This window comes from Dermacentor silvarum, chromosome 6 (genome assembly GCF_013339745.2).
Source record: "Dermacentor silvarum isolate Dsil-2018 chromosome 6, BIME_Dsil_1.4, whole genome shotgun sequence".
Lineage (NCBI taxonomy): Eukaryota > Metazoa > Arthropoda > Arachnida > Ixodida > Ixodidae > Dermacentor > Dermacentor silvarum.
In genome coordinates this window covers 83,417,929-83,444,610 of record NC_051159.1, presented here as the reverse complement: position 1 = coordinate 83,444,610, position 26,682 = coordinate 83,417,929, and the positions used below count along the sequence as shown (strand labels likewise).

General features: G+C 45.8%; 1 protein-coding gene across 1 annotated transcript in view; it reads left to right on the top strand.

Annotated features, from left to right (window-relative positions):
• LOC119456768 (beta-mannosidase-like) overlaps window positions 1–26,682 on the top strand; it is a 250,915-nt gene that overhangs the window by 142,959 nt on the left and 81,274 nt on the right. The window contains exon 3 of the mRNA XM_037718591.2: window positions 25,045–25,131. Coding sequence (XP_037574519.1) covers window positions 25,129–25,131 — 3 coding nt within the window. The 5' untranslated portion in view covers window positions 25,045–25,128. The remainder of the gene's footprint in view (window positions 1–25,044; window positions 25,132–26,682) is intronic.

Below are 26,682 nucleotides of genomic sequence, written 5' to 3'. Positions count from 1 at the left end.
CCTAGGAAATGCCCAACCTGAAAGCAAAAGAGAACAAGATAGACAATTCAAAGCACATTGATAGTCTCAGTAAACATAGGCGCTCTGATGATGGCTGCAATCACCTACGTTCTCTCTCTCTTTTTCTTCTCCTTCCATGTTCAGCTGTAGACGGCAATGAGCTTGTGTGTGCTACCTAGCAATAAAGCTTTAAGACTGATTCGGACAGAAGGAAAGCAGGCTGTGGTGGTGCTAATACATTTGACAGTTACTCTGCGTAGATGAAGTTTCTGCGAGCCAGAACGCTGCTTCTTTAGCTCTGCTGTTTTCGCCTGATTTCTCTGTAACTCTCCGGGTCATGGATTGTTGCACGGATGCAAGTTGATGTCCCCGCGCCTCTGCTGGGGATGGCGACTTCAGCGGCGGCTGCGTCTAGGAAGCGGACCGGCCTCCAGAGCGACACCGACAGCGACGATACCAGTGTCTACTCACTCAGCAGTGAGGACGTCTCCGATGACGACTTTAAGCTTGTGAGGAGCGGCAAGGCGAAGCGAAGAAACACCACGGCTTACCTGTCTTCAAGTACGTCGACTGCAGGACCAACTCGGAATAGCGCAGTCAGTACAATTCTATTTATACCAGAACTCACTACCGACAACCTGAGGCGACTCAACAGGCAGTCTGTCTCGGTGCTCCTCGAAGCGGTGGCGCCAAATCAAGTTGCGGATGTCAGAGTCAACACACGAAAAAATGTCTTGGCTATTGACGTCGTACATGAGACAGCACGGATCACTTTGAGCAAACTTACGGAACTTGGCGGCATGAAGGTCCGCTCGTACGTTTCTCTGGACAGTGATACCACTAGTGGTGTCATCAACGAGGTGGACGTCTCCATCTCCAGCGCCGACTTTCCGATTTTAATTAAGCCAGCCGTTGATGGCTGCGCCATCACTCATGTGTCTCGACTCGGTCCATCCCGCTGTGTGAAGGTGGTTTTCAAGGGCCAAGCTGTTCCTTCACACGTCAAGGTGGGCCCCTTTAGACACCCCGTGCGTCCATTTATCCAAAGACCACTCCAATGCCGCAACTGCCTGAGGCTGGGAGACGTGAGCGCTATGTGCGAGAACACGAGAATTTGCTCACGCTGCGCACAGCCCCACGCTGCAGACTCCTGCGTATCCACGGTTCTCAAATGCCCCAATTGCATTGGGCCCCATGTTGCTACCTCAAAGGACTGCCCTAAAATGAGGAACGAAAGGGTGGTCTTGAAGCAGATGGCAAGAGACCGTTCGTCTCGTCGGGAAGCTGTTGCGGCCATTAGAAAACGACGCTCCCGACACCATCGTACTTCAAAGAACGAAGATTCCTCTATGAAGAGCGCGGCACATCCGACAGCTCCCCCCCCCCCCCCCCCTCTGCCCCCAAGGCCTGGCGGAGTCGATTCTAACTCTGACAAAGTCGTGCCGGAGAACCCCAATACTGAAGGCTGGCCCGCGCTACCAAAGCTACAGCCGCCGCCACAGCAGAAGCCACAACCGAAGCCGCTGCGAATACCCCAGCTAAAGCCACAGCCGAAGCCACAGTCATGGCCACAGCCGACGCCATAGCCGACGCCACAGCCCACGCCACAGTTGAAGCCACAGCCGGAGCCACAACCGATGCCACAGCCTGCACCACAGTCACATCAAAGGATACAGTGCACCGCGGTAGAGTCCAAAATGCCGACTCCCGATAAATTGCCCGAAGAAGACCGGCCAGTGGTTGTGATGCTTCGGTCCCTTATAAATACCCTTCGTATACTTCGTCAGCGCGAAGTGCAGTGCAAGTACTGGATGCTCTTAATCCAGTGCTTGCAAGTCTCGAGTAAGCCCCATGGCTCACCCGCAGCCTCCTATTCACGCAACGACCACTGGCCCTTGATTCATGTCAGATGTATTCAACGCACGTCACCAGCTATGGGACTTGAATTTGATGTCATGGTGGTTCGCTGCACACACAAAGCTCACTCTCTTCCACTTTTCCTCTTTTTATTCCCCTTTTTCCTTACCCCTTGTGTAGGGTAGCAAACAGGACGTTCGTCTGGTTGACCTTCCTGTCTTTCCTCTCTTCACTTTCTCTCTCTCTTCTCTTGTTCGTTGTCCAGAATTTTCGCAGCCGTGCTCCCTCAAGGGCTGCAGAAGATAGCGCTAACCTTTCATTTTCCAAACGAACCACTTAGTAGTATCACGGTGGGAGCAAACCATTTTGGAATGCCGACCTCATAAGCGATCCCATGCGGCAGAGGCGGCAAACGTATTGACACAATTATCAAGGAAAACAGACCTACACAAACAACTTCAGCCGCAATTGGCGCTAGGTAAATTTTATCCTCTGCTGTGATCCTCTGGTGTGCGCAGGAAATGAGACCGACTGTGATCGTGTCTCCATGCTTCGTGTGTCCCTCTCTATTTGCTCCTCAATTTTCTGCGTCTCTCTCCCCCGTCACTTATACCCTTGTCACACGGGCCGCCTTAACCGCAGTAACCTGACGTAACCACACTTACCGTAAACCAGACTGCGGCGCTGATACACGCCGCGTAACTTTCTTTGTTTCCAACGTGTTGCCGCAGTGTCGTGAAGGCGGAGGCCTAATTACACTTTTCCGCGCCAGCGCTTACACGTCACACAAATTGCCGACAGAATTCATCGTTTTGTTACCAGTAAAAAAGAATACCAGTCACTCGTATCGTTCAGATTCTCAAGCTTCAGACGAACCTGCTTGACATTATATGGACCTTCCCCCGCCGGCAGGACGGAGTTGAGAGTCTCCACCATGAATCTATATATGCGCGAGTTGCGTGGGTTTGTACGCAGAGCGGTCACTTTGTCCTCCCAAATGCGTATCAAGGCCTCCGTCGTCGCGACAGGACAATTGACACGATTTTGGGAGGATATTTTGCTGAGAGCCGAGCTGCAGGCGTTGGAGCTGGGGGCCGCCATTTTGTCAGTCACGGCTTTGACTGAGGTGGCCAGCTCAGTTTGCGACTACCGCGGCTTAGCGGAATAGCTACGGTTAGGCTTATCGCGTGACTGGGTGTAACTGAGGTTAGCCTTAACTGCCGTCAAATTTAACTGCGGTTAGACTACCCGTGTAACAAGGGTATTAGTGGGTAGGGTAGCAAACCGCATTTTCTTTTATGGTTAACATATCTGTCTCTCACTTTTCTTTCAGCCCTCTCACTCTGTCACCTTAACATGAACAATACCGAGTGGAGAAATCACAGCTTGCTTGGCATTCTCAATGTTCTCAGATCACGTGGGAGCGGCCCGCTTCGGGCTAGGAAACTACCGGGACCCAATGGACCATTATAAAGTTTTTCCATCCATCTATCCATCCTTCTTCAAAGGTCATTTTAGTTTCGTAATAAAGCAATATGAGTATAACTTAGCCAAATTTAGGAGCTGTGTGCACTCGTGTGCCCATGTCCCTTACACAACCTATATTAATTTATTCCCGTTACAACTCCTCAGGCCATGTGCTTACCCATTAAGTGACGTCGACAATTAGGAAATGAGCGCCATCTCAAGGCCGCATTATGCATTTCCACACTAGTGGAGCTAAGTGCGTAGTTAATTGTTAGTTTTCGGCATACGAGTCCTGGCCATTTAGGGCTCAAACTATCCCCCCTCCCCCCCCCCCCCCCTCCTCAAACCGGTGTTATAATGGGAGAAATCAAGCGCATTAAAATTTTGCAGTGCACTACTTAGGAATTGCATCGTGCTGTTTTTGAAGCCTAAGCACGCTAAAAAACTGGCCTAATGGTTTGCACATGTATGGAAACCAGAGCAAGTCATATGTCAATGACAACGAAGCCTTATAGCGGAGTACTCACACCGTTCAGAAGTTCTATGAGTCTGGGCCCATAGTTAAAAAATAAATAAATAAATAAGTACGTAGGCTATAATTGTTCGTGGGAGCAAATGCCTGCGAATCCCGACGCTGAACATATCATTAGCGAAGACAGCTGGCCAAAGGCAAATAGCACTTGCGAACAAAGAGCTGTGTGAATTTGGTCCCCAAGTACGCGTATTTGTACCACTTCCCGAAATCTATCCAAGGCTTCGCAAACACTTCGCTGTATATCTGGTGCAATTTTTTCGCGACACCCTAGTCATTTCAGACATGAACTTCACTGTAGCCGACCTTATTACATCTGTATTCCTCGCTATATATATCCCGCGCCTGTCCATGTATGCTGAGCCCACTCTCCTTAATTACGACCCACGTAGTCACACGTTGCCACCGCCGCCTGAGAACTGTTGTGAAACTTCCGTACACAGCTTCGCTGCAAAAAGAAAGCAGTAGCTTCCAATCGCGACAAGGGTGATCTTTTTCTAACACCCTCACTCGAGCACATTTGCTACAGACCTACCTGAAACCTTGCCATAGATGCGCAAGTTGCTCCCACATTTACAAGACACGAATGGGTTACAGGGATGCTCTTACCATTAAAAAAACTTAGGTATTTCTTGCTTATTGGTGCAATAGTTCGTATATTAGTTGTCTGCATTAGAAGGTTACTTCCGCTAGACCTGGGTTCAGGGAGCAGTATCTGTGCTCATTGTTTTTATCTGTCTTCTTCTTTCTGTATCATTAACGCGACAGCGTTAAGGGCCCTGTGTCGCAGAAAATCCGATGTCGGCGTGGGCGGCGTTGTCCGTTACAGAAAAAAAGTCATCCCGAATAACGCATCCCGAACCACGCAGGCCCTCCGTGTGGCGCATAGGCGTCACTGAACTAATTGAATTTCTCCAAGTAAAATGCGTCAGAAAATTCGTAAAGTACGACTTACACACAACCTACAGACATGTACTCTCGATTGTAATTTGAATATACAAGAAAACATAATTATGTTACGCGGAAACTCAAACACAAACTCCTTTTTCAGCTGCCCTTTGGTCTGTCTGAGTAGTAGCGGCGCGCCCCGCTCGGTTCCTTGCAACACCATCCAGATGGCGCTCGCCTCCGCGCATGCGCGGTAGCGGCAGCGCGTGCTGTGCGGGGGAAAGAAAAAAAAAGAAACAGAAAGCTTGCCTTCATGCACAGCGTTCGCCGCCAACGTTTGCAGGTAAACGTTACGGGTACATAAGCTGCAGTTGCCGAGAAGCGTGAGAAGCAGTCAGGAATCTTTGAATGCTATGGGGTTCCACTCTTAAAGGCAAAGCTTAAGCGTCCTCCAAGTTTTTTTGTTTTTTTTGAGACATGGAGTTTTTGAGACAGTTTCTATTTATCGATATAAAGCCAACGAGGCATGTAAAAATCATTCGTTCCAGTCCCTTGGAGAAAATTGGCAATACAGATACAGGTCTGTAGTTACCAAAGTCATATTTGGGACCCGATTTATGCAACACGACTGCTTCAGCCTACTTTTACTTGAGTTACGCATTGCTTCGACATAAACAGAGACGTCAGAAAAGGTCCATGTCTACCGTTGTGTTCGCAGCGAATCCTGCCGGAGGTACAACAGCGAAAAAAAAAAACCGTGAATAATATATAACGAACGAAAACCATTGTGTTGCTGCTGTCAGTGTGTTTGCTTACTGGCACGTGCGGGTCAAACGCCGGTCGTGGGTCAAAAGGCAGTCGCGAACGAATCGGGTTCAAGAGGAACGCAAATATTAAGAATGTGCGCGTGTCCTTGCCACGTGCGCAAAGTTTATCATGGATTCTGAAATTCGAAAGCATGAAAGAAAGAACACACACACTAAACGGGTGGGACGGTTTAAAGAGGCAGAACTCGGGACATTTTGCACTCGATTGAAAGGCTCATCGTTTATGGATTGCCGCTGCCAGATTTCGAACTGCCAGTGGCCTTTGTGGGCGATTGTTGGCTGACGCCTCACAACAAGGGTCTCGTCTGACTGCTACATCCTAAGCTCATCGAGCTAAACAACTGAATAGATCGTAACACAACGGTGGCCGCGGGATGAGTAAAAGAACAAAAAGCCGGCAGATCCCACGCCCTGTGGGAATCGATCTTATGCGAAGCAGTGTGCGGGAAGCCCAAGTTAACGAAACGACCATGATAGCACCAATACGTAGGCGGTTCTTTCATGACCTACTTGAGACGCATGTCATGACCTATCATTTATGTCCGAACCCATTTCAGTGGTTTTTGACTGTTAATCTTTTTTTCGCTGGGTCACTGTCTTTTTTTTTTCTGAGCCATGCTTATAACTATGACTTCTACCATCGTCGTTTGGTGTTTCCTTCACATAGTGCCCACGTTCGCACCCATTTCAGTGGTTTTTGAGATTTAATCATTTTACGCTGAGTCATTGTCCTTTTTTGCTGAGTCATGCTCACTATTACTCCTTATTGTATTCTCCTATCTTTATCGTTACTATATTAACCATACTTTGCACCCATTACCATAATTAATTCTCGATTACTCCCACTTTGCTTTTTTTACCCATGAGGACACCAAGATGTAGGTGGCTGTTTCATGACCTACATGACACACATGTCATGACATTTACGTCATGATCTATCATATATGTTCATCATACACGCCTGTGATAAAAGCCGGCAGATCCCACGCCCTGTGGGATTCGATGTTATGCAAAACAGATGTTATGCAAAGCAGCCTACTGATTCAAAGAAATGACCATAAGAGCACCAAGACGTAGGCGGCTGTTTCATGACCTACATGAGACGCATGTCATGACATTCATGTCATGACCTATCATTATGTCCGTACCCATTTCAGTGGTTTTTGAGTGTTATTCATTAGTCGCTGAGTCATTGTCATTTTTGCTGAGACATTCTCATGATCGACTATTACGTCTACCATCATCCTTTAGTGTTGCCTTCACTTAGTGCCCACGTCCTAACCCATTCTAGTGGTTTTTGAGGGTTCAAGATTTTTCATGAGTCATGGTCATTTTTGCTGAGTCATGCTCATGACAGAGTTCTACCTCCATCCTTTAGTGTTTCCTTCACTTAGTACCCACGTCCGAACTCATTCCAGTGGTTTTTTTAGTGTTAATCTTTTTTCGCTGAGTCACTGTCATTTTTGCTGAGTCGTGCTCATGACTATTTTAGTGTTTCCGTCACTTAGTACCCACATCCGAACCGATTCGAGCGGTTTTAGAGCGTTAATCTTTCTTCGCTGAGTCATTTTCCTTTTTTGCTGAGTCATGCTCATTATATTGTATTCTACTATCTTTATCGTTACTATTACAACCGTACTTACACTCATTACCATCATTAATTCTCGATTCTTTGCTATTTTTGTTTGTTTTTTTTACTCATGGGAACACCAAGACGTAGGTGGCTGTTTCATGACCTACAAGACACACATGTCATGACATTCATGTCATGACCTATCATTTATATTCGTCATACAGTCTTGTCCTAAGATGCCAATTTTGGTACATACCGAGTTAACGAAACGACCATGAGAGCACCAAGATGTAGGCGACTGTTTCATGACATACATGACACGCATGTCATGACTTTCACGTCATGACCTACCATTTATGTTTCATACACTATTATCATACTATACCAATTTTGGTGCATAACAAGTTAACGGAACGACTAAGACTAAGACAAGACGTCATCTATCATCCTTATGCTTCCGCTGGCAGTGCAATTTGACTCGGTCCTTTTAGCTCTTTGTCTCCGATTCAGCGTTTTCACTCGACAGGTTGAGGCCATGGAGCTGGCGGAACACCGCCAAAGGTCCAGACAATATGTACAGCCATCTACATCTGGCGGAAATGACATCAGCGATCGCTTCTGGCGCCTGCAGTACGGCACAGCATGGCCTCCAAGGCTCACCTCGTCTCTATAGCTGTCCGTGCTCCCTTTTTCATTGCTTTCTCGTTCAGCTTATGAATGTCACGTAGGATCAACGCGATGACCTCAGACTAATCCCGCCGCTCACAGCAATTTGTTCAAGGAAGTCAACCTTGATCACGGTAGTTGGCACGTGCAACGTGGCCACGAAAGAGGTAATACAGAACCGAGGGCCGGTTATAACCGGGAACTCAAATCAGCGTTGCAAGTACCTCCGGTGCGCCATCAGGCGTTGCTCGTTGCGGCCACGTGTAGTCCCACGCACACAGGATACGAGCTCCGGCTCGGTTCCCGACGCTTTCAGAGAGCACGAGGAGACGAAGCGGACCGCGCCGCAGCGATCCGCGAGATGGAAGGGGTGGAATGAAGGCTCGAAAGGGAGGGCCGTAAAAACGGTCTCGAGGCGTCGTTACCCGCGAATTAGCGGCCGTTCTCTGCGAAAGACGCGCGTCCGTCTCACGCCGGCATCCGTACGCAACCTTGTTTCTTTCACGAGAAGAGAGCCGCGAAGAAGCCCCCGGGAGAGAACTTTGAGGCGAAACAGGCGGTGTGATTTTTTCGCCTTGGTACGACCGGAAATAGCTTCCAAGACCCGGGAGGGTTGGCGCACTTCAACGCGTTGACGACGTCCGCACCGGAATTCTACTGCCCTTTATTTCGTTTCTATTCTCTGCCTTCGCACCGGCTTTCTGCCCGTGCTCCGTTATACGTTGTGACGCAGCCTGCAACCCATCTGGGGACGGAATTAACTCGTTCTATTATCCTTCCATCGGTCCCATATTCTTGACGGGACTTCTGTGGCAGCCGGACGCTTAAAGTATACACGGCGTAAAGGGGAGTTGCGTCTCACCCCGATCACCCATACTCTCTGACGGGTGCAAATAAAATGCTTTCTCTCTCTCTCTCCTGTATACAAGGCTCAACCACGCGGGAAACACTTTCTGCCCAGATTATGTTTACGTAGCTCTATGTAAAGGAACATCAACGACGAAATTCTTGCACATTACAACGGCTTCTTCCCATACCAGAAATAATATGTACAAATATTACCTCTTTGTATGGTTAACTTGAATTACGTCGGTATTTATTTGAATCCTTTTTCAATGCTATGTCAGGAGTGCGTATCAGACTTTTCTTTGAAAATTGTTATGCACATTTCATCATGGTTAAGGCGATGTGTTTTCAGGGATGTTCATCGAGCATATATCGTGATATTCAAATGCGTGGTGGTTTGGCAACTCTGTTTACACAAAGGTTTGTGTAAAAAATTGTTGTCTTAAATATTGAGTATGGGGTCGGAAATACTAAATATGACTTTCGAACAGCGAGAATAAACGTCGATGCCATATTAATTTGCCTCGTTATCTAGCAACCTTGCATGCCATCTCCATCAATAGGCACTGTGTATTATCTTTGCTTTTTTGTTTTCCTCTTTTTTGTATATCTCGGTGAACTAAATCCTCTCGTATGGAGTAGACAACCGGAGCAAGAGCTTGCACCAGTTTCCATGCATCTGGTGGTTGAATATAAGCGCCGATAACATATTATAACGTAATAACAGGGACAATACTGGACACGTTCAATTACCTAGTGACAATCGGTAAATAATACCTGCGCCTAAAGGGTGTCACAATACGTATTGACAAGAAATTGACCAGCTAAACTCGTTTTACCAAGTTTTCTTAATCCCTAGAAGGTTTTCTGTCAATTGACTCCTTCCGTGCTGTCAGTTTAACCAGCTCCGTTTCAAAGGCGATGGAAAAAAATGATCTATATTAGGACTGCAATGGTGGATAGAATACAACAATTGTCTACCAGATCAAATGGCTGGTTTTAGAAAACGTAGATGCACAATGGACTGCATCTTTGACTTAGGTAACATTCGTTGATCATGAGGTGAGCTGTGGGAACATTGCTGCTGCTGTTAAGAAGGCCTTTGACTCGGTCGGTCCCCTTCATGTCCTGCATGGACTGTCAACGCTCAGAGTACATGGCCGGGTTTTCAAATGAATCGCTAACTTCTTGAAAGATAGGAAGATATATGTATAGATGCAATTGACGGGCAAATCTATGCATACACCACAAAGGCATTCCGCAGGTAAGTGTATTAGGTCCACTTCTCTCTAATGAAGCAATAGCGGGCTTACCAGCAGTACTTCTGGTAGGCATAAACTTATCTATTTGTGCTGATGTCATTTGCAGATGGGCATCGCACTAGTCTCTAGATGTTAAGCATCGCCTGCAGGAAGCTTTAAATGCAATAAGCGATTATTTAGAAGAACGGGACTTGCAGATATCTTAAGCCAAATCGGCGGTTTTCTCCTTCACGGTAAATAAAGTTAGAAATTTTGGTCTCGCAACAGACGGCCATTAGATCGAGCTGGTTCGGAAATATCGCTTCCCCGGCGTGATTTTAGACCGCCAGCTTCAATGGACCCCCATCATTTGACTTCACTGGAGGACCAAATTATTTGTGTCATAAATGTTCTCCGCAGAATCGCAGGTACGAAGTGAGGCGGAACAACTGCATCCTTGCTCCACGTTCACTCAGCACTTGTCCACCAGAGAATTGCTTACTGCGCACTTGTGTTGCACAGATTGTCTGCGACATCCCTTCACCAATTACAGCTGTTGCAGGCTCGGAGTTTAGGAGTGTACCGAGATGTACCGCAAGCTACATCCAGCTACCTCACTATTGCAGAAACACGGGGGCCGCATTTCACCGTAATTCGCAGCCAATGCTGGTATCTCTTGAGGCTTTCAACTCAGGATTCTGCGCACCCCACTTATTTCAGTGATAGAGTACTGTCCTGGTGCACAGATACACGCCATGTTTCAAGAGCGTAAATCGCGACTTCAAGTCTTCCACGATCGGTATATTCGTACTCAGACCTCTGCAACCCATCATGGCTTTTACATTAACACAGAAAATAGTCACACCAATCCAATGTCTTGAAAGGAAAAGTGAAGTTTCTAGGATAGCAGCGAAACAATCAGCATTACATCAGCTATTTGACAAGTACCAGGACTCTATTCACGTCTTCACGGACGGTTCTGCTAACAAGGAAAGTGCGACGGCAGCTTATGTTATACCATCCTCACAGGTGGAGTACGCTTGTCGGCTAGGACGCACGTCGTCAGCAACAATAGCGCCATTAGTGGCAATTCATTCTCCAAGCCGCATATTAGGACGAAAGCCTTTAATGGCTCATACTCGCGGCGTCCGACCGTCCGTCCGCCCGTGCCCTGGAACGGTGCCAGCTGTGGCCTCTTCCCCTCACACTCTCTCAGCAATCACGTGATGGCACAGCGGTGCATAGCAACAGTTGCGCCACCACAGCTGTGGCCTCTCCCCCTTACACTCTCTCAGCAATCACGTGATGGCACAGTGGCACGCGCGGCAACGCTCCTTCGTCAGACGTCTCGTTGCAGCAGTCGAGTTAGTCGGATGGCTCCCAAGCGGCCCGGTGATGATTCCACGGCAAGCGGTTTGGAAAAGCGCCCCAAGAATGTGGATTCCCCCGATACCAAACGCCAGAAGAAGAATGAGCGAATGCGCATGCGGCGGGCTAACATGTCACCGGGCACCAAGGCCAGGGAAGCGGAAAGAAAGCGGCAGCCGCGAGTGGCCGCGTCACCGGACCCCAAGAGATTCCACTGGGAGTGCCATGCACACACAAAAAAATACATGGCATAGTCTGTCGAACGGCCACAGGCTTTCGCCGAACACCCTTTGGAATTTGTAAAGTGTCCTTCTAGACACCAGAAAAGTGGGTAGTTTGCACGGACTCCTTATCGGCTTTAGCATGTCTTGCAAATATTGATGACCACCGAATACTGATGACACGCACGAATTACATACTTTCTGAGGCCCCTTATCCCTGTTTATAAACTTCATACCACAGTGTGCTACTCCATCTGTAAGCCCCCTTCTTGATTTTGGGGTACGCAGTACTAAAAAAATTAACTCAGGCTACTGAAAGAAACCATGAAGTGATATTGCAGTGGATCCCGGAACATGCTGGCATAGTAGGCAACGAATTAGTAGATTCGTTGGCAAAATCGGCCCATAAGATACAGAAATCGTGACTGATATCTGTATCACTGATGGATACGCGACTCATACTAAAAGTACCAAAGAAGGAATTGTGTTTGCAAGGTTTAATGAAAACACTAAGGAATGAATCCTTTACGAAGTGGACCGCCACCTCAAATGCCAGCTGGGTGTAGAACTTTCGAAAAGTACTTTCGACTGCGCCTTGGTACAGCACACCGCAAAAAAATTTTATATGGCGTAAACGGGCTCCATCCCCAACTTGCGCCTGTGGCAATGACGATGAGGATGTTCGCCATCTACTCCTCGAATGCCCGAGACACCCGACGCATAGACGGCAGCTAGAACCGGAGCTACGCCCCATTGATGCTCACAGACCGTTGTCATTCGCAATATTGCTGGGTCGTTGGCCATCGAAAATAACACAGCGTAAAGCATTGAACGCACTCGAACATTTTTTCGATGACCCAGACATCCTTAACGAGTACTAGATGCCGCACTGAATAGTAGCACCCTGTAACTACAACTTGCTTCCCTTATTCGCATTTGTGAGCGCTTGTATGTCATGTGTTAGACTCTTGAGTACTCTGGTGCTAAAGCCACTTTTTACGCTCATGCGTGCATGTATTATGTCATCATCGGTATTCCTCATCTGCTTCATCTGTTTACCCTGCTCATCGCAGACATGAACCCTCGGCCTCGTGGGTGTGTTCGAACGCAGAGTGGTGCGACTTGCCTTCGACTTTTATATCTATCTAGATGCCGCACTGAATAGTAGCACCCTGTAACTACAACTTGCTTCCCTTATTCGCATTTGTGAGCGCTTGTATGTCATGTGTTATACTCTTTAGTATTCTGTGCTAAAGCCCACTTTTTACGCTCATGCGTGCATGTATTATTTCATCAATCTGTATTCCTCATCTGCTCATCTGTTTACCTGCTCATCGCAGACTGAACCTCGGCCTCGTGTGTGTTCGAACGCAGAGTGGTGCGACTTGCCTTCGACTTTTATATCTATATGTTCGCATCTGTATAGAAGTGCGTGCTGTGAATTTTTGGCCATAGGACGCTGTTTTTGTCTTACGACATTTCTATTTTATTATATTATTGTTTTTACTACGCGGAAAAGAAGTAGCTGTCACCATTATAGCGTGACTACATCTCTTTCTGTTATTTCCATTTCAATTATAAGAAAAAAATCTAAACACGTGACTTATTAGCATTTCGCAGCCGGCTCAAATTAAGACAAACTACGCATGTCCCATTCGCAGGTGAGACGTGCTAAAGGTATTCGAGCTCTAATCATCGAAAGAAGACGACGGCTGTAGCATTGCAGAAGTATTTTTACTTTTGGCCTCCCTTTTTTTTTTCTTTTTGTAAAGCATTTGAACAGCTTTCTGCACTTCGTGAAGTAGTTAGATACAAGTTACTATACCGGTTATCGCTCAATAATAATTGTCTTAGAGTAGACTTTGTAAATACGGTTCATCACGTTCAGTGACCTCAGCAGTTTCAAGTCACTTTACCACGGCCGAGTTTCTCTGGAAACGCGTACTACCTACCGCCTCAGCTTCTTCCCGTCGCCTAAAGGAAGTCGAGCGTTAAGTCTGGTTCGTGCATTACTGCGCGAGTGAATGCCGTTATATGAGTGAGACCGTAGGAGAGACGTCGCAAACCGAATTGCCATCGCACCACCCGTACGATTAGGATTCCGCACCAGTACTGTCGTCGTCGGATGCCGGTGTTGTCGACACTTTGTTATGGATGACACTCCGTAATAGTACAACAGTAGCGTCGAACGCAGGCAACCAGTTCCTGTTAACGACATCGGTGAACGCTTCCTTGCCCTGCTGTTAAATCTCCCAAGGGTCTATGACTGCCGGTACTCTCGGACTGGGATGCTTTTTGGCACGGAAGATTATGTTACCCGCTCGCAAGAGTCGTCCACGCTGTATATATATCTATATATAATCGAGTCGGTGGCTCATGACATCTTGAATAGGCTTACCTTTGTATGGAAGGAAATGCACAGAAATAAAAGGTATCTGGAGTCATACAAGAAGAAGGGCATCTAAAAGAGCATCTCGCATAGAATAAGACAAGAGATTGACGTTTGATCAGCATGCGTGTCAGTGGCTCTTAACCTTGGTTCCTGAGGCAACGCTCACTTTGAGAGCGAAAAAGCAGCACTACGTTTTACCCCAAGTTAGCAAAATGCGCTTTGTGATTTGTGCTGTTATGCGGCTGCTTCATGCAAGTTATACGTGTAACGGGCGAACTTCAAATTATATAAAATTCGCGGTTGGCTACCCTGTACCGTCGAGGACGGAAGTCGAAAAAGGAGAAAGTATCGAGTACACAAGGTGAATCGTAAAATGGTGTTCAAAAGTGTCGCACAATCTTGTTTCCCCTTTCTTTCTCATGAGATATATCAATAATTACCAGGAACTATCTCTGTTAACTGGTAGATACCGACCCCTTTAGAGAATGATACATCAGCAAGGAGTTATAGAGGTTATGATAAACACGTTTGTTGAAGAACTCATTTACCTGGTAACCCTGTCAGAAAAAAAAAAACATAATATGAAATGGGATCCTATACAAAACTCCGTGTGCTCCCACTAATTATTTCGGATGGTTATGGCAGTTGCGGGACATACAGGGGAAGGAACGGGACTCTGTATAAGGAAATCCTGATTTCCCCACCCCGAGCGTTACCTTCAGTCACCCTCACAAACACACAGCCTTCAGGTCGAGGAACCAGCTACACTTGATGTAACTAGAGAAGAGCAACAGAGAGGAGAAGAGCTGTAGAGCAACAGGTAAAAGTCCCGATGCAGCTTTCTGTTGCTCAATACGTGCTACAGAAAAGTGTTTTTCCGAGCGTGAAAGAAGCCCGCGAATACACGCAATGTGCCTCGAGCGGCCGGTCGCGTGGCAATTTTGCGTGTAGTCGCGGGCTTCTTTCACGCTCGGAAAAACACTTTTATGTAGCACGTATTGAGCAACAGAAAGCTGCATCGGGAGTTTTTCATGTTGCTCTACTATTTTCTCATTGACACATTTCATTTAATTATAATAATTGAGAAGTTGATTAATTAAGACTAATTATCTGATTAAGCAGAATGCAAAAAATAATCTGAGTATCTCCAAGCAACGGCAAACGTTACCTTGGTTCTGTCCAGCTGCATATTTGCATATTTGAAATCTTGGTGCTTAATAATTGAGACACTCCACACACACACACACACACACACACACACACACACACACACACACACACACACACACACACACACACACACACACACACACACACACACACACACACACACACACACACACGCACACGCACACACGCACACACGCACACACAGGCACACACACACACACACACACACACACATATATATATATATATATATATATATATATATATATTAGCATTCCGTGGTCAATATTGCATAGAAAGCCGCTTGCTGAAGACGTTTCGCATGTACTGCATTCGAAAGTGACCAGGGACGTTAAACACAGCCTTTAAGTACATGCGCCATTGTGGCTTTCACTACTACTCCTGTTGAATGGGCTTGTGGCAGAAAAAAACATCTTCAGTATAGAAGTTTTCGGCATCCGGGCGATCAATTTTGGAAGATTCCGGTGCTGTTCTTCGAAAACCTACTCACGTTCCCTGTCGAAAATAGATTTGTCTCGTCGATCTGAGTGTCTCCACTCAAATTAGATCGACTCCTGGGAGAATGCTACGAATCGAAAATCGGACATTGTGACATCGCCATTTTACGTTTTTGCAAATGTAACCAATATCGTTGATGCCAAAGTAAAAAGAAAAAAAAAAACGGAAATGTAATTGAAATTTTCGCGACGTCTGCTGCTTCCATTACTGCTCTTGGCCACACGACTACGCTGCTTTAGTACTGAAAAGTAAAACTTGCACTCTTATTATATTTCTCTTCTGCAAGGTTTCAAACCAGAGCATTATCTGACTGCATCAGAAAATTCCGGGAAAGCTCACGCTAAAATACTATGTTCGAAGAGGAATTACAAACGACACGCGCAATTATTTAGCCACTTTCTCCTAATCACAGAGACCCGGCTTCGCCGCATTACTCACACTTTAACATGCCCTCATTCGAATTCCTGGAACGTTGACCCCTTTATTCGCATTTGCAGAGCACAGAAATAAAAGTGCCGGTATCTCATGCGATTCACCTTTTTCTTTTGTTTGTTCCCCCCCCCCCCTTTTTTTTTTTTTTTGTCCAACTGCAAGCATCTGCTACTTTCCCGACGTGTGACGTGTGCCACATCAAGGATGTCTTCGTCACAAATAATAAATCATTCAATGACCGAAGTTTGGTAGCATAAGGTGATATTACAAAACATCCTGGCAAATAAGTGTATTTCGTAAACGTGACTAAACAATAAATATAACAAAAGTAGACACAATGTAGGCACAATGTCATTATGGAGACACAACGTCACGTTCAGCAAACGAACTAATTAGCACTTTTAGAGCAGAATGCTGTAAGTACGCGTTACACCATGGTAACTACAGAGCAACATGGAGGAAAGAAGCCAAGCAGGAATGTTAACGAGAGGTGGTTCCAGCTTGCCATTTGTATGCGTAGAACACATGGATATATAAAAAGGGGAAATGAGAGAGAAGCAGCAAGGTAACACACACACACACACACACACACACACACACACACACACACACACACACACCACACACACACACACACACACACACACACACAACACACACACACACACACACACACACACACCACACACACACACACACACACACACACACACCACCCACACACACACACACACACACACACACACCACACACACACACACACACACACACCACACAACCACACACACACACACACACACACACACACACCACACACACACACACACACACACACACACACACACACCCACACACACACACACACACACACACACACACACCACACACACACACACACACACACACACACACACCACACACACACACACACCACACACCACACACACACCCACACACACACACACACACACACACACACACACCACACACACACACACCACACACACACACACACACACACACACACACACACACACACACCACCACACACAACACACCCACACCACACACACACCACACACACCACACACACACACACCACACACACCACACCCACACACACACACACACACACACACACACACACCACACCCACACACACACACACACACACACACACCACACACACACACACACACACACACACACACCCACACACACACACACACACACACACACACCACACACCACACACAACCCACACACACACACACACACACACACACCACACACACACACACACACACACACACACCACACACACACACACACATAATATATACAGCGCACGGAAACGAGGTGCGACACGCAACTCTATCAAGGCCCATCTAGCCGGCCGGCAGACTGCAGAAACCGCACGCTATTGCAGCATTTTGGCAAGTGCCTGCTGCAGCCTTTGCCGTGGAATCTCTTGTTCCAATAACGACCACTTTTCTTTTCTATCAACTGTAGTGCATATAGCTATCAATTTACGCTCTGTAACGATAGATAGCAGGCGCGCACGCGCGCAAAGGCACTGTTCATCTGCTCACACTCGCAGATGTCGGAGACAGCAGGCTGTCACTTAGAAACGATTATCAGTTTAAGAATGGGAAACCGATAAAGGCATACTGTCTTTGTTCACGGTATGGCATTGTAGGCGGAAGGAGCTGTGAATATTAAGGGGCAAGAGAACGTAGGATCTTGCCCCTCTAGTTTATTAATGCGTACGAGGCACACAGTGACTGCTCACTAACTAAGGAGCGCAACGTATACCGCAGATTCCGTTCTCAAAAGCGAAATCAAAATCTATGAGGTGTGGTTGGGGGTCACAATGGACGCTGCCTTGTCCGTACAATCGCTTCCACTAATTCCGGCAGCCATTGAAAGAGCTTGTCATATCGATGGTATTCTGAGCAATTGTGAATGCCTATAGTTGTTAGAACCAGTTGTTCATGAGATCCGTCGTCCATTGCTGCTTGAAAGCTTTTTTTTAGTGTGTGTGTGGTGTAGGTTTCGTACGGTTATATTCCCCCCCCCCCAAAAAAAAAAAAAAAAAACTATATTGTGTAAGCATTGCATGTATTGCATACCGGAACTATGTAATGTCTTTCTGGGTCTTTCGGGTACTCCTAAGTAAAAAATTACGAGCAGAGATTCGCATCTCAAGTATGGTTCACTGTTGTCAGTTGTCCTCATTAAATGTTTCAGAGAAGGTTTTGCTACGTTAGTGTGTGCTGGGCTCGCCACGCAGCGTAATGGGTTTAGTATCGTCAAATGCTAAGCAGGAGTCCGTAAATAAGGCCGCATTTCACGTAACAAGTGCAACATTCACCTAAATGGTGTATTGTGTGGATTATGAAAATACCCGCGCGCGACAGTCATTTCGCGCGAACATTGATTGATTCCTCTCGGGAAAAGATTGTGGTGAGGCTTAGTGAAAGTATAAATGGATGGACTCTGGAACGAGACCGGCCAAGAATACGATAAAGAAGAAAAGAGAACCAGCAACTTGTGCAAGCTGCTGTGTAACACTATTTCTTAAAGTTGACCTAACAGGGCGCGCCAGAACTTATTTCAGCATTTGCGCAACTCGTCTGTTTCATTTCTCTACTTCTACTCTCCTTGCTTTCTCTCTCTCTAATTCTCTCTCTTCCGCAGCTGTCTTACGAAAGCCCGACTTTCGCGTAGGTATGTGCATTCTCTTGCGCTACAGTTGCCCCAATTTCCGAACCTCTCTTTGTGCGATATATTTGGAGCCGTTGCACACAAGATATTGATCGAACTTTCACCACCGGCTCAGACTCCGTAGATAGTCTTAGTCTGCCGTAAATATTTTACTTTGAAATGCGGGAGAGTGAAGTTCTTACTTTCGCGCATGACATGCACAAGCGTTGGTTTATGGTAAATAAGTCAAAGTGTGGTGGCGGATGTTGAACATTCACCTCCACCGCCGCGAGTGGCGCTAGCTAACACTACCAGGGCTAGCTGTAAAAGGCAAGCATATCGTAGCGCTATATAGTTCCATATCACTAGAAATTTGACATGTGTAGTCAGTCCACAATGGCTGACAGTTTATCGCTGTGCGACATTGTTAGTATAAAAGCACTGTTACATGCGAGGCAATAAAGAAAAATAAGTTAAAACAAGCTGGTGTAGCTGAATTGGTAGAGACATCGCATGCGTCTTACAAAGGTTGTCGGTTCAGCTCCCACAGGTGCAGTTGTCTCTTTTTCCACTTTAATTTTCTTTTCTTATTCATACATATAAATCAAAACGCAGTTAATTTCTTTTCTAATAACCGGCTTCAAAAGTTGCCAGTTAATAAAGAATCACTCAGCAGTGTCGTATCGCGAAATCAGCAGTGGAAATGTATGGTACCTTGAAACTACATGTGTCTAAGCAACGGGAAGAGGTCAAACAACACAAAACGTCTTGCATGCCATTTAACTCTCTATCTGCCTTTTTTTCCCCGCATGAATTTGTGTAACGTGCTTGGCAACGAATGATACGAGACAAGCGAGCACTCCTGTTAAGCTTAAAGCATTCGGCACCCTGGATCTAAAGTGACCACAGAGCCCCACGCACAGGCATCGACCATCTATGCAAGAAAAAAGTTCGGAGCTATTCCGAATTTCCGAATAAAATGTAAGCACCTCCAAAAAGAAAAAAAAAAACTCCGTTTGCGTACCTTGCGTTTGACAAGAGGTTCTTATAGCTGTCGCTTTGCGAAGGGGGAGTAGGCTAAGCCTTGTCTAAGCTTCCTGAAAGGCTTACTAAGAATAGATCTTGCTTTCGTCTACCAAGATCAATTCCTGCGTCAGATGCAAGCAAGCCGAAGACATACCCATTTGTGAAAACACTTTTAACCTCTCGGCAGGGAGCCCCAGCGGATGCAGCAGAACGTTGTGACAACGAAGGCGCTTGTTATAGGAGAGATATGGCTTGCGAATAGAACTTTGCAGGTGAACGGTACCAAATGAGTGGTCAGAGCTTACTCTGTTTTTTTTTTTTTTTTGCAATGCCTAATTCTGGTTCGCCAGTAAAGTTTGACTGTAAATATCATCTAGCAGTTATTGCTCCAACTTTCGCAGCACCCTTAGCGATCAGCTTCTGTCCCGGTTGTAAATATATAATGAGAAGGCTCACTTTCACCATTCGTGAGTTTCCTTGTTTTGCCGTTTTGAAGGCGCAGTTCCTCCGAAATAATTTGCATGTCGGAATGTATGCCTTAGAGCACCTTTCACGCACAGTCTTGAAAGAAATTACTGCCACTCGAGAAATGCTTTATCTAGTGTTATTCTTCTAATGTTCACCGGAGATCGAGTTCTCGAAGCCGCCCTTTTGATTATGCTTTCTAAATTTTTGCCGCAAGGGAACCTCAGTTTCAGCAAAGGGTTAATTCGAATTTCTCCGAGTCCACGTGTAATTTGTTCGCAACATGCGGGCTGCGTACAAGTTTCGCAGCACACCTGCGTTTGACAGTCGTTCGTAGAGACATTCACCGACGTAACTACGCTGCCGTATGGCAGTACGAACAGCCACAAAGTGTACAGAAGTTCCGCGCTTTGTTTGCCCGACCAGTCGTTCCCTGCTCCCACAATTTTAGTGATTTAATATTACATCCGTTACCTTGCTTGCACCTTTACAACAATACGGTGAGCGACTGGAGAACGATGAAAAAGCAGGATAAAAATAACTAAAACAAAAGCCAGCTTCTTTTCAAGCATGCGCCTTGATTATTTGCAACTTAATGGGTACACTAAGAACAATTATGGCTGGGGGGTAAAGCTTAAGGTTTTGTAACTCATCTTAGAAGGTAGAGAGAAAGGATAAAAAGAAAAGGACTGGGAGTGTTAACCGAAGCATTGTGCTCGGTTTTCTAACCTTCACAGTGTGAAGGATTAGATACGGATAAGGATGGGAAGAGCTGGGAAGAGCTGGGAAGAGCACTGCACCACGAAGATACCACACACAGGCAAGGATAACACACGTGCGAGTTAGGACAACAAAGGAAAGCGAGAGAGAAACTAACACTACGAAATGGAATAAACCTTCGCACAGTTACTTAGTATTAGAAATAAGTGCACTGATGCTTACACTGTCTCTTCTGACGAAACGATTGTTCAGTGTGCTGGGGTTCCCAAACAACAAACGTCGTAAAATGCACTCGCTGAACGTAATGAGTCAGTATATAAGTCATAGCAGCAGTCATTATTTACAATTGATTTTTTCAGCTCACGTTAGCATCTGTTTAAATAGAGGCATGTAGCTTTAAAGATTGCGTTATTAGGTTTATTTTACGTGTACGTGGGCACATTTGAACGGCTGAATTAATTCTTATATCGCTTCTGTTTTATAAGTGGCGCGTTTTATACACCTCTATGGCGATGCTTATGAGTAAACCGGCTTAGGACATATTTTTATCATTTAGCTATATGATTTGTTTTATATTGCAAATGCTTCAAGTGCTCTTCTTCGCGCAGCTATTAATATTTTTCTGCAACCTTGAAGGGTATAATTTTTTCCATGGTGATATTGTGTTGAAAGAAAGACCACGTCCAACTTATTTTGCTTGTAAATAGGATGTGTCTGCTTTTCCATTTCAAGCCTCGAACTCGTGAGATGCGAGCACTTTCTAGACCATAGATAACTGTTATGCAGAACGTGTTGGACATATTCACTTGTGCAAAAATGCACGCGTACTTGCATACGCGTACTCGAGTAAATGTACGTGTGCGTGAGTGCGCAGTAAGCTAAAAAAAAGAATAAAGAATAAGGAAATAGGGCTGGCAGAAAAGCAATATCACAAGTAGAGACAGCTGTCATTTCAATTGAATGCAACTGCAGTGAGCATGAAGCAATCGGAGCACTTTGAAGGGCGTAATTGCTAGATGAAAAGAAAAAGAAAGAGAAACAAGAAGCTGTATTTATTTCTTTTCCTTTCACTCTTGACAACAAGACGCTATTGGAAAGCCCTACTAGCTTCCAGCTGGCTATAAACTACCTCAAGTCTTCTTCATTTATTACTATTCAGTTCTGCGCACTATGCGAGTATGTAGCTGGCAGTAATAGAAGCCGAGCAGAGCATCACGAGAGGCTTTCGCTCTGGCTTTTATTTCTCCTTCAAGAGACTCCGTCACATGTCGCACATCAGCGGAATACTTGGTTACATCATGCTATCGGATGAACAAATTGGTCACCAAAAGTAAGCTCCGTTTCGTTTACACAGGTCTTCAAGTAAGCTTAGCATGATTTATCTCAATTCGCTGCTTGCCAGACCGTGGGACTGGAAGATCATGCATCTGCTGAATAACGAAATCCCGCGCTTACGTCGTCTCCTTAATGCACTCACTGAAGATACCTAGAAAGAAAGAAAGAAAGAAAGAAAGAAAGAAAGAAAGAAAGAAAGAAAGAAAGAAAGAAAGAAAGAAAGAAAGAAAGAAAGAAAGAAAGAAAGAAAGAAAGAAAGAAAGTACTAGAGCTGACGCCAACGAAAGACTTCGATGCAAGGCTGGTTCATAAAGACAGGCACTGGAACATTGTCGGTGGTGACAGCCGGCCAATGAAGCACATTTGAGCTGCGTGTTCGCTCCCACGAAATTTACGTTCTTAGAGCGGAGAGTTCCGTACAGCGGCTACTAGATGAAAATATGCTGCCAGCCTCTGTGTGGTGCTGTCGGTATGGTGGCTAACCAACGTGCGAGTGGGGGGGGACCGTAAATGTCATAGGTCATGTCTACACTTCCTCGTTCTGGCTCTGAATGAACTTGTGATTTCTTGCAAAACGTTGTTGCAACTAATTTACCATTGTAAATTATTTGTGTGTCAATTACTTGTCCCATCTGACCACTCGTTTCCTCCATTCGATTATTCTCACAGCGAAAAAAAAAAGACGCTGGTTCTTTAGATTATCAAAAGGATTACCCGTAGTTAGTGTGAGACCTTCAAATATCAGTCGTTTAGACTTACTGGCGTAGGCGTTCAAATGTGTCGTGTTTAATTTATGAGCAGAAAGTTACATCACAAGACGACTTAATTACCAAACTAAATCACTTATCCGGGTTAATGAGTTTGCGAGCCCGGCACGCGACAAGAGTGATAATCAGAACAGCAGAAGCTGCAGTGAGCTTTCCGAACGAATTCGTAGCAAATAATAGTGAAAAAGCTACAGAAATTTTGAGAATTGTCTAGTAAAGCGTAAGCATTGTTTGGTTGGGGGAGTGACGGCGTTCTTGCTTAGTTCTGCTTACTTGTCTTTCCTAGCTTATTTACGTCTGCCCATGGCCTTTCTGGTGGCAAAGAGTGCTTAGGCTTTAATAGACAATTGTCAGATTTTCTCGCCGCATCCGACCCCTTCAAAGCAATTGTACCAATTGAACCGGAACGCCGGGCACGAGCGCGCCTCGACGGAGCAGAGCGATCGAACTTGGGAACACCAGCTGCTGCAGTAACGCGTGAGGTGTTGCGTGAGGGGAGAGTGTATCGCTGCGATGGCATGTCACCCTCTCTGTCGCAAGAATAGTGAACTAGAATATATTCTAGTTCACTATAGTCGCAAGCCTGAGTTATGCGCACGTTGCTTATCCACACAAGCTCTCGCCTGCGTTCTGACTGCGCCTCGGTAAGGCCCACTGAAAACGCGCCAAGCGTCTCAACGCACTCGCTTGCCCGCGAGGTGTTCGTACCTCGAAGGACGCTCAGCAGCGTTCAATTGTACATTGGGCCACCCCAAAATCTCAAGTAGGCCCACACCCAAATTTCAAGTTGGCCCAACTACAAATTTCGGGTCGGCCCACTTGCAAATTTCAGGTCGGCCCACTTGCAAATTTCAAGTTGGCCACCCCCAAATTTAGAGTTGACCCAACCCCAAATTTCAGTCGGCCCAACCCTACTATAAGCTTCCCCATGCACCTTCTAAGGAGCCCTATGTATGGGTATGTGGTCCTATGGGTATTCTCTTTCATTTTATTTTTTTCCTTTAAATTGTTCCTTATCGCTTAAAAAAAGCTATCGATCGTCTACATTTACACTATCATAACGATTAAATGTCTTAAGTTTGCAAATTACGCTTTTTTGTGCAGATAGAAGCTATTACACGTTTCGCGTGACAGGGCTGGGGAGCTCGCGAAAGAAAGCTTATGCTTTAATACACGTTCTACGGTCGATTACAACTGTGGTTGAACAGATGTAGCGTTGTATTTCCTTCGAGTATTATTTGTGTTGTGATGGCCAAGGAGGTTATGAAAAAATTGACAACCTCCTTGTGTGGGGCGCTACCATCATCCGCGCCCATCATCACGATGCCTGTTTCAGTGCATGCTTCTGTGGCGCATGGTCGGGCTTGTCCGGAGAGCCATCCTTTATCTTAGGGGGGGGGGGGGGGGGGGGGGGGTATTTCTAATAAAACTGCTTGGGCCAGTCGGTGTGATTTGAAAAAAAAAATTATTTTAGTGCTTTCACACCGACACATAGACACGCAGACACACAAGCAGACACACAGAACGCCAGTGGCACTCTGTGTCCACAATAGCGCTCTGTGTGTCTTTGTGTTTCGCCCTTACGTGTGTCTTTTTAGCGCCCTATAATCAGGTTTTCTATAAAAGAGCTGTGCTGGCAGCCGCGGCAGTTGGAGCATGGATGTGTCTCAGTAAAGGTGGTGCTCTATGTTTGGTGCCGTCTCTGAGAGCCTCAGCTCGTCATTAGACTCGGAAGCCACTGCCCTGAGTCCACAGTATGAAGCTTTATTGTTTACAGATCGCCGAGCGAAAATTCCTGCACAATCGGTTTCCCACGGCAAAATCTTGACAGCAGCACAATCGCACGATCGGATCGTTATCGCCATTCGGCGAGTGAGTAAAAAAGAGAGCAACATAAGAAGAATCACGTGCCTCAGCAGGCTCGCTATCAGTTCGGACAGAGCTTGCTTGCCTTTGCCGCAGATAAATAGGCGCTCGTGAACTGATTGCGAGTCGTCGCTTACCACAACGTGGATGTCTATTGCAGCGCAAGTCCGAGTGGATCTCTCTTCTCTAGCAACTCACCGTGTTTGAAGCAACACATGGTCCATCCATTTGGAAACAGCGGATAATGGTGAGTTATGTGCATCTGTTCTCCCGTATTTGCACGAACCGTATTGATTTCAAATAAAGAAGGAAAGAAATCAAAACTGAGCAATGTGAGTTCTTTGTCTGGCAGGTTTGTTTTTTAAATGTGCGTTGAAGAAGAGTTCCAAACAAGATTCGTTAATGAAATGTCGCGAATAAGATCTAGAAAACATATAGCAGAAACTGTAGAGGATGCGCCTTGAGATAAAATATCTGCATACAATAAAGAACGTAGTAAAATTGGCCCTTTTCTCGCAGAGATGACTCCGGAAAGACTAAAGGGGACCTTCGGGTGCCATACACGCGTTCGCTAAAGCTTCCTAGGTATTTTTAACTTTTCTTAGCTTAAGAAAACGATGGCAGCTTTTATTTTGTTCATAATGTAACTGTGAACCGTTGTCCCAATTCTCGTAACTCCAGGAGTTTGTGACGCATTTACCAAGTTTAGGATGCTGTACATATGACTTCTTCTCCTGCAAAACGCTTCTTTTCCTAATCAGTACCTAAGAGGCTATTCATCAGTGACACAGGTCACAACCACTGCACTGAAATAGCTCAGCACTGCAGTATTTCGCTTCCCAGTACCAAAGGCGATGGTTCTGACGACTGCACACGCACCAGTGCGCGCGCCTTTCATACGTGCGGTATTTCGATCATTCGAGCGTGCCTGTGCTCGTGCGTGTGTGCGCCTGTGTTGCGTACGCTTGTGGTTATGTGCACACGTGCCAGCTTACATAGATATTTACTAGTCGTTTGGAGTTTAGTAAGTGACTTCAGACACAGGTGCGAAGAAAAACTTGAAGAGACACACGCAACACAAGGAGAACAACTCTCCATCAAGTTCACAGAAAGTTCAACAGAAATTCTATTTGAGAAAGCTAATTTAAAATAAAATATAGAACACTACAGTACCTAACTATGATGCCACATGATTGCATGACAGCCCGCTATAAGAGCCTTGCCAGATGCCGGTGGACGGGTTGCGAAACTGACTGACAGACGTGTTCGCATGTCTATCATGCCTAATCTAAAGGTGAGCTTGTCTTTAGGGTCAGCTCGAAGATAAGTTTTTCGTCGGCGAGAGGAATACAATTAACGGCGACTGATAGCATTATAGCGAAATATGTTTAGCCGAGTCAACAGTCTACTTTGTGAACTGTAAGAGTTCACAGGCCAACCTGAACTAAACGGTAGCTTCTCCATCAACGCAGGCTGGCGTTGGCTGGATGAAGCTTGAATGATGCTATGGTAGGCTGCCTATCGTATGTAGCCTGCCTTAGTTTAAAGAACCGGCGAATATGAGTAACCATATCGAACGCTTTAAAATAACCTTTTTAGGGTGCCAGTTGGGAAATCCACTTGAGAAAAGAAAATCATATTGAGAATAATAAGCTCATGCTGAGTAGACCGGTCATGAATAACAGTGTGCCAGAGCAGATTATTATTAATTCTTATAACGTTCTGAAGATTGAGAAAATGTGATATTCGCAATATTTCGGCATATAGAGAAGGCTACGCCTAGCAATGCAATAAGCGT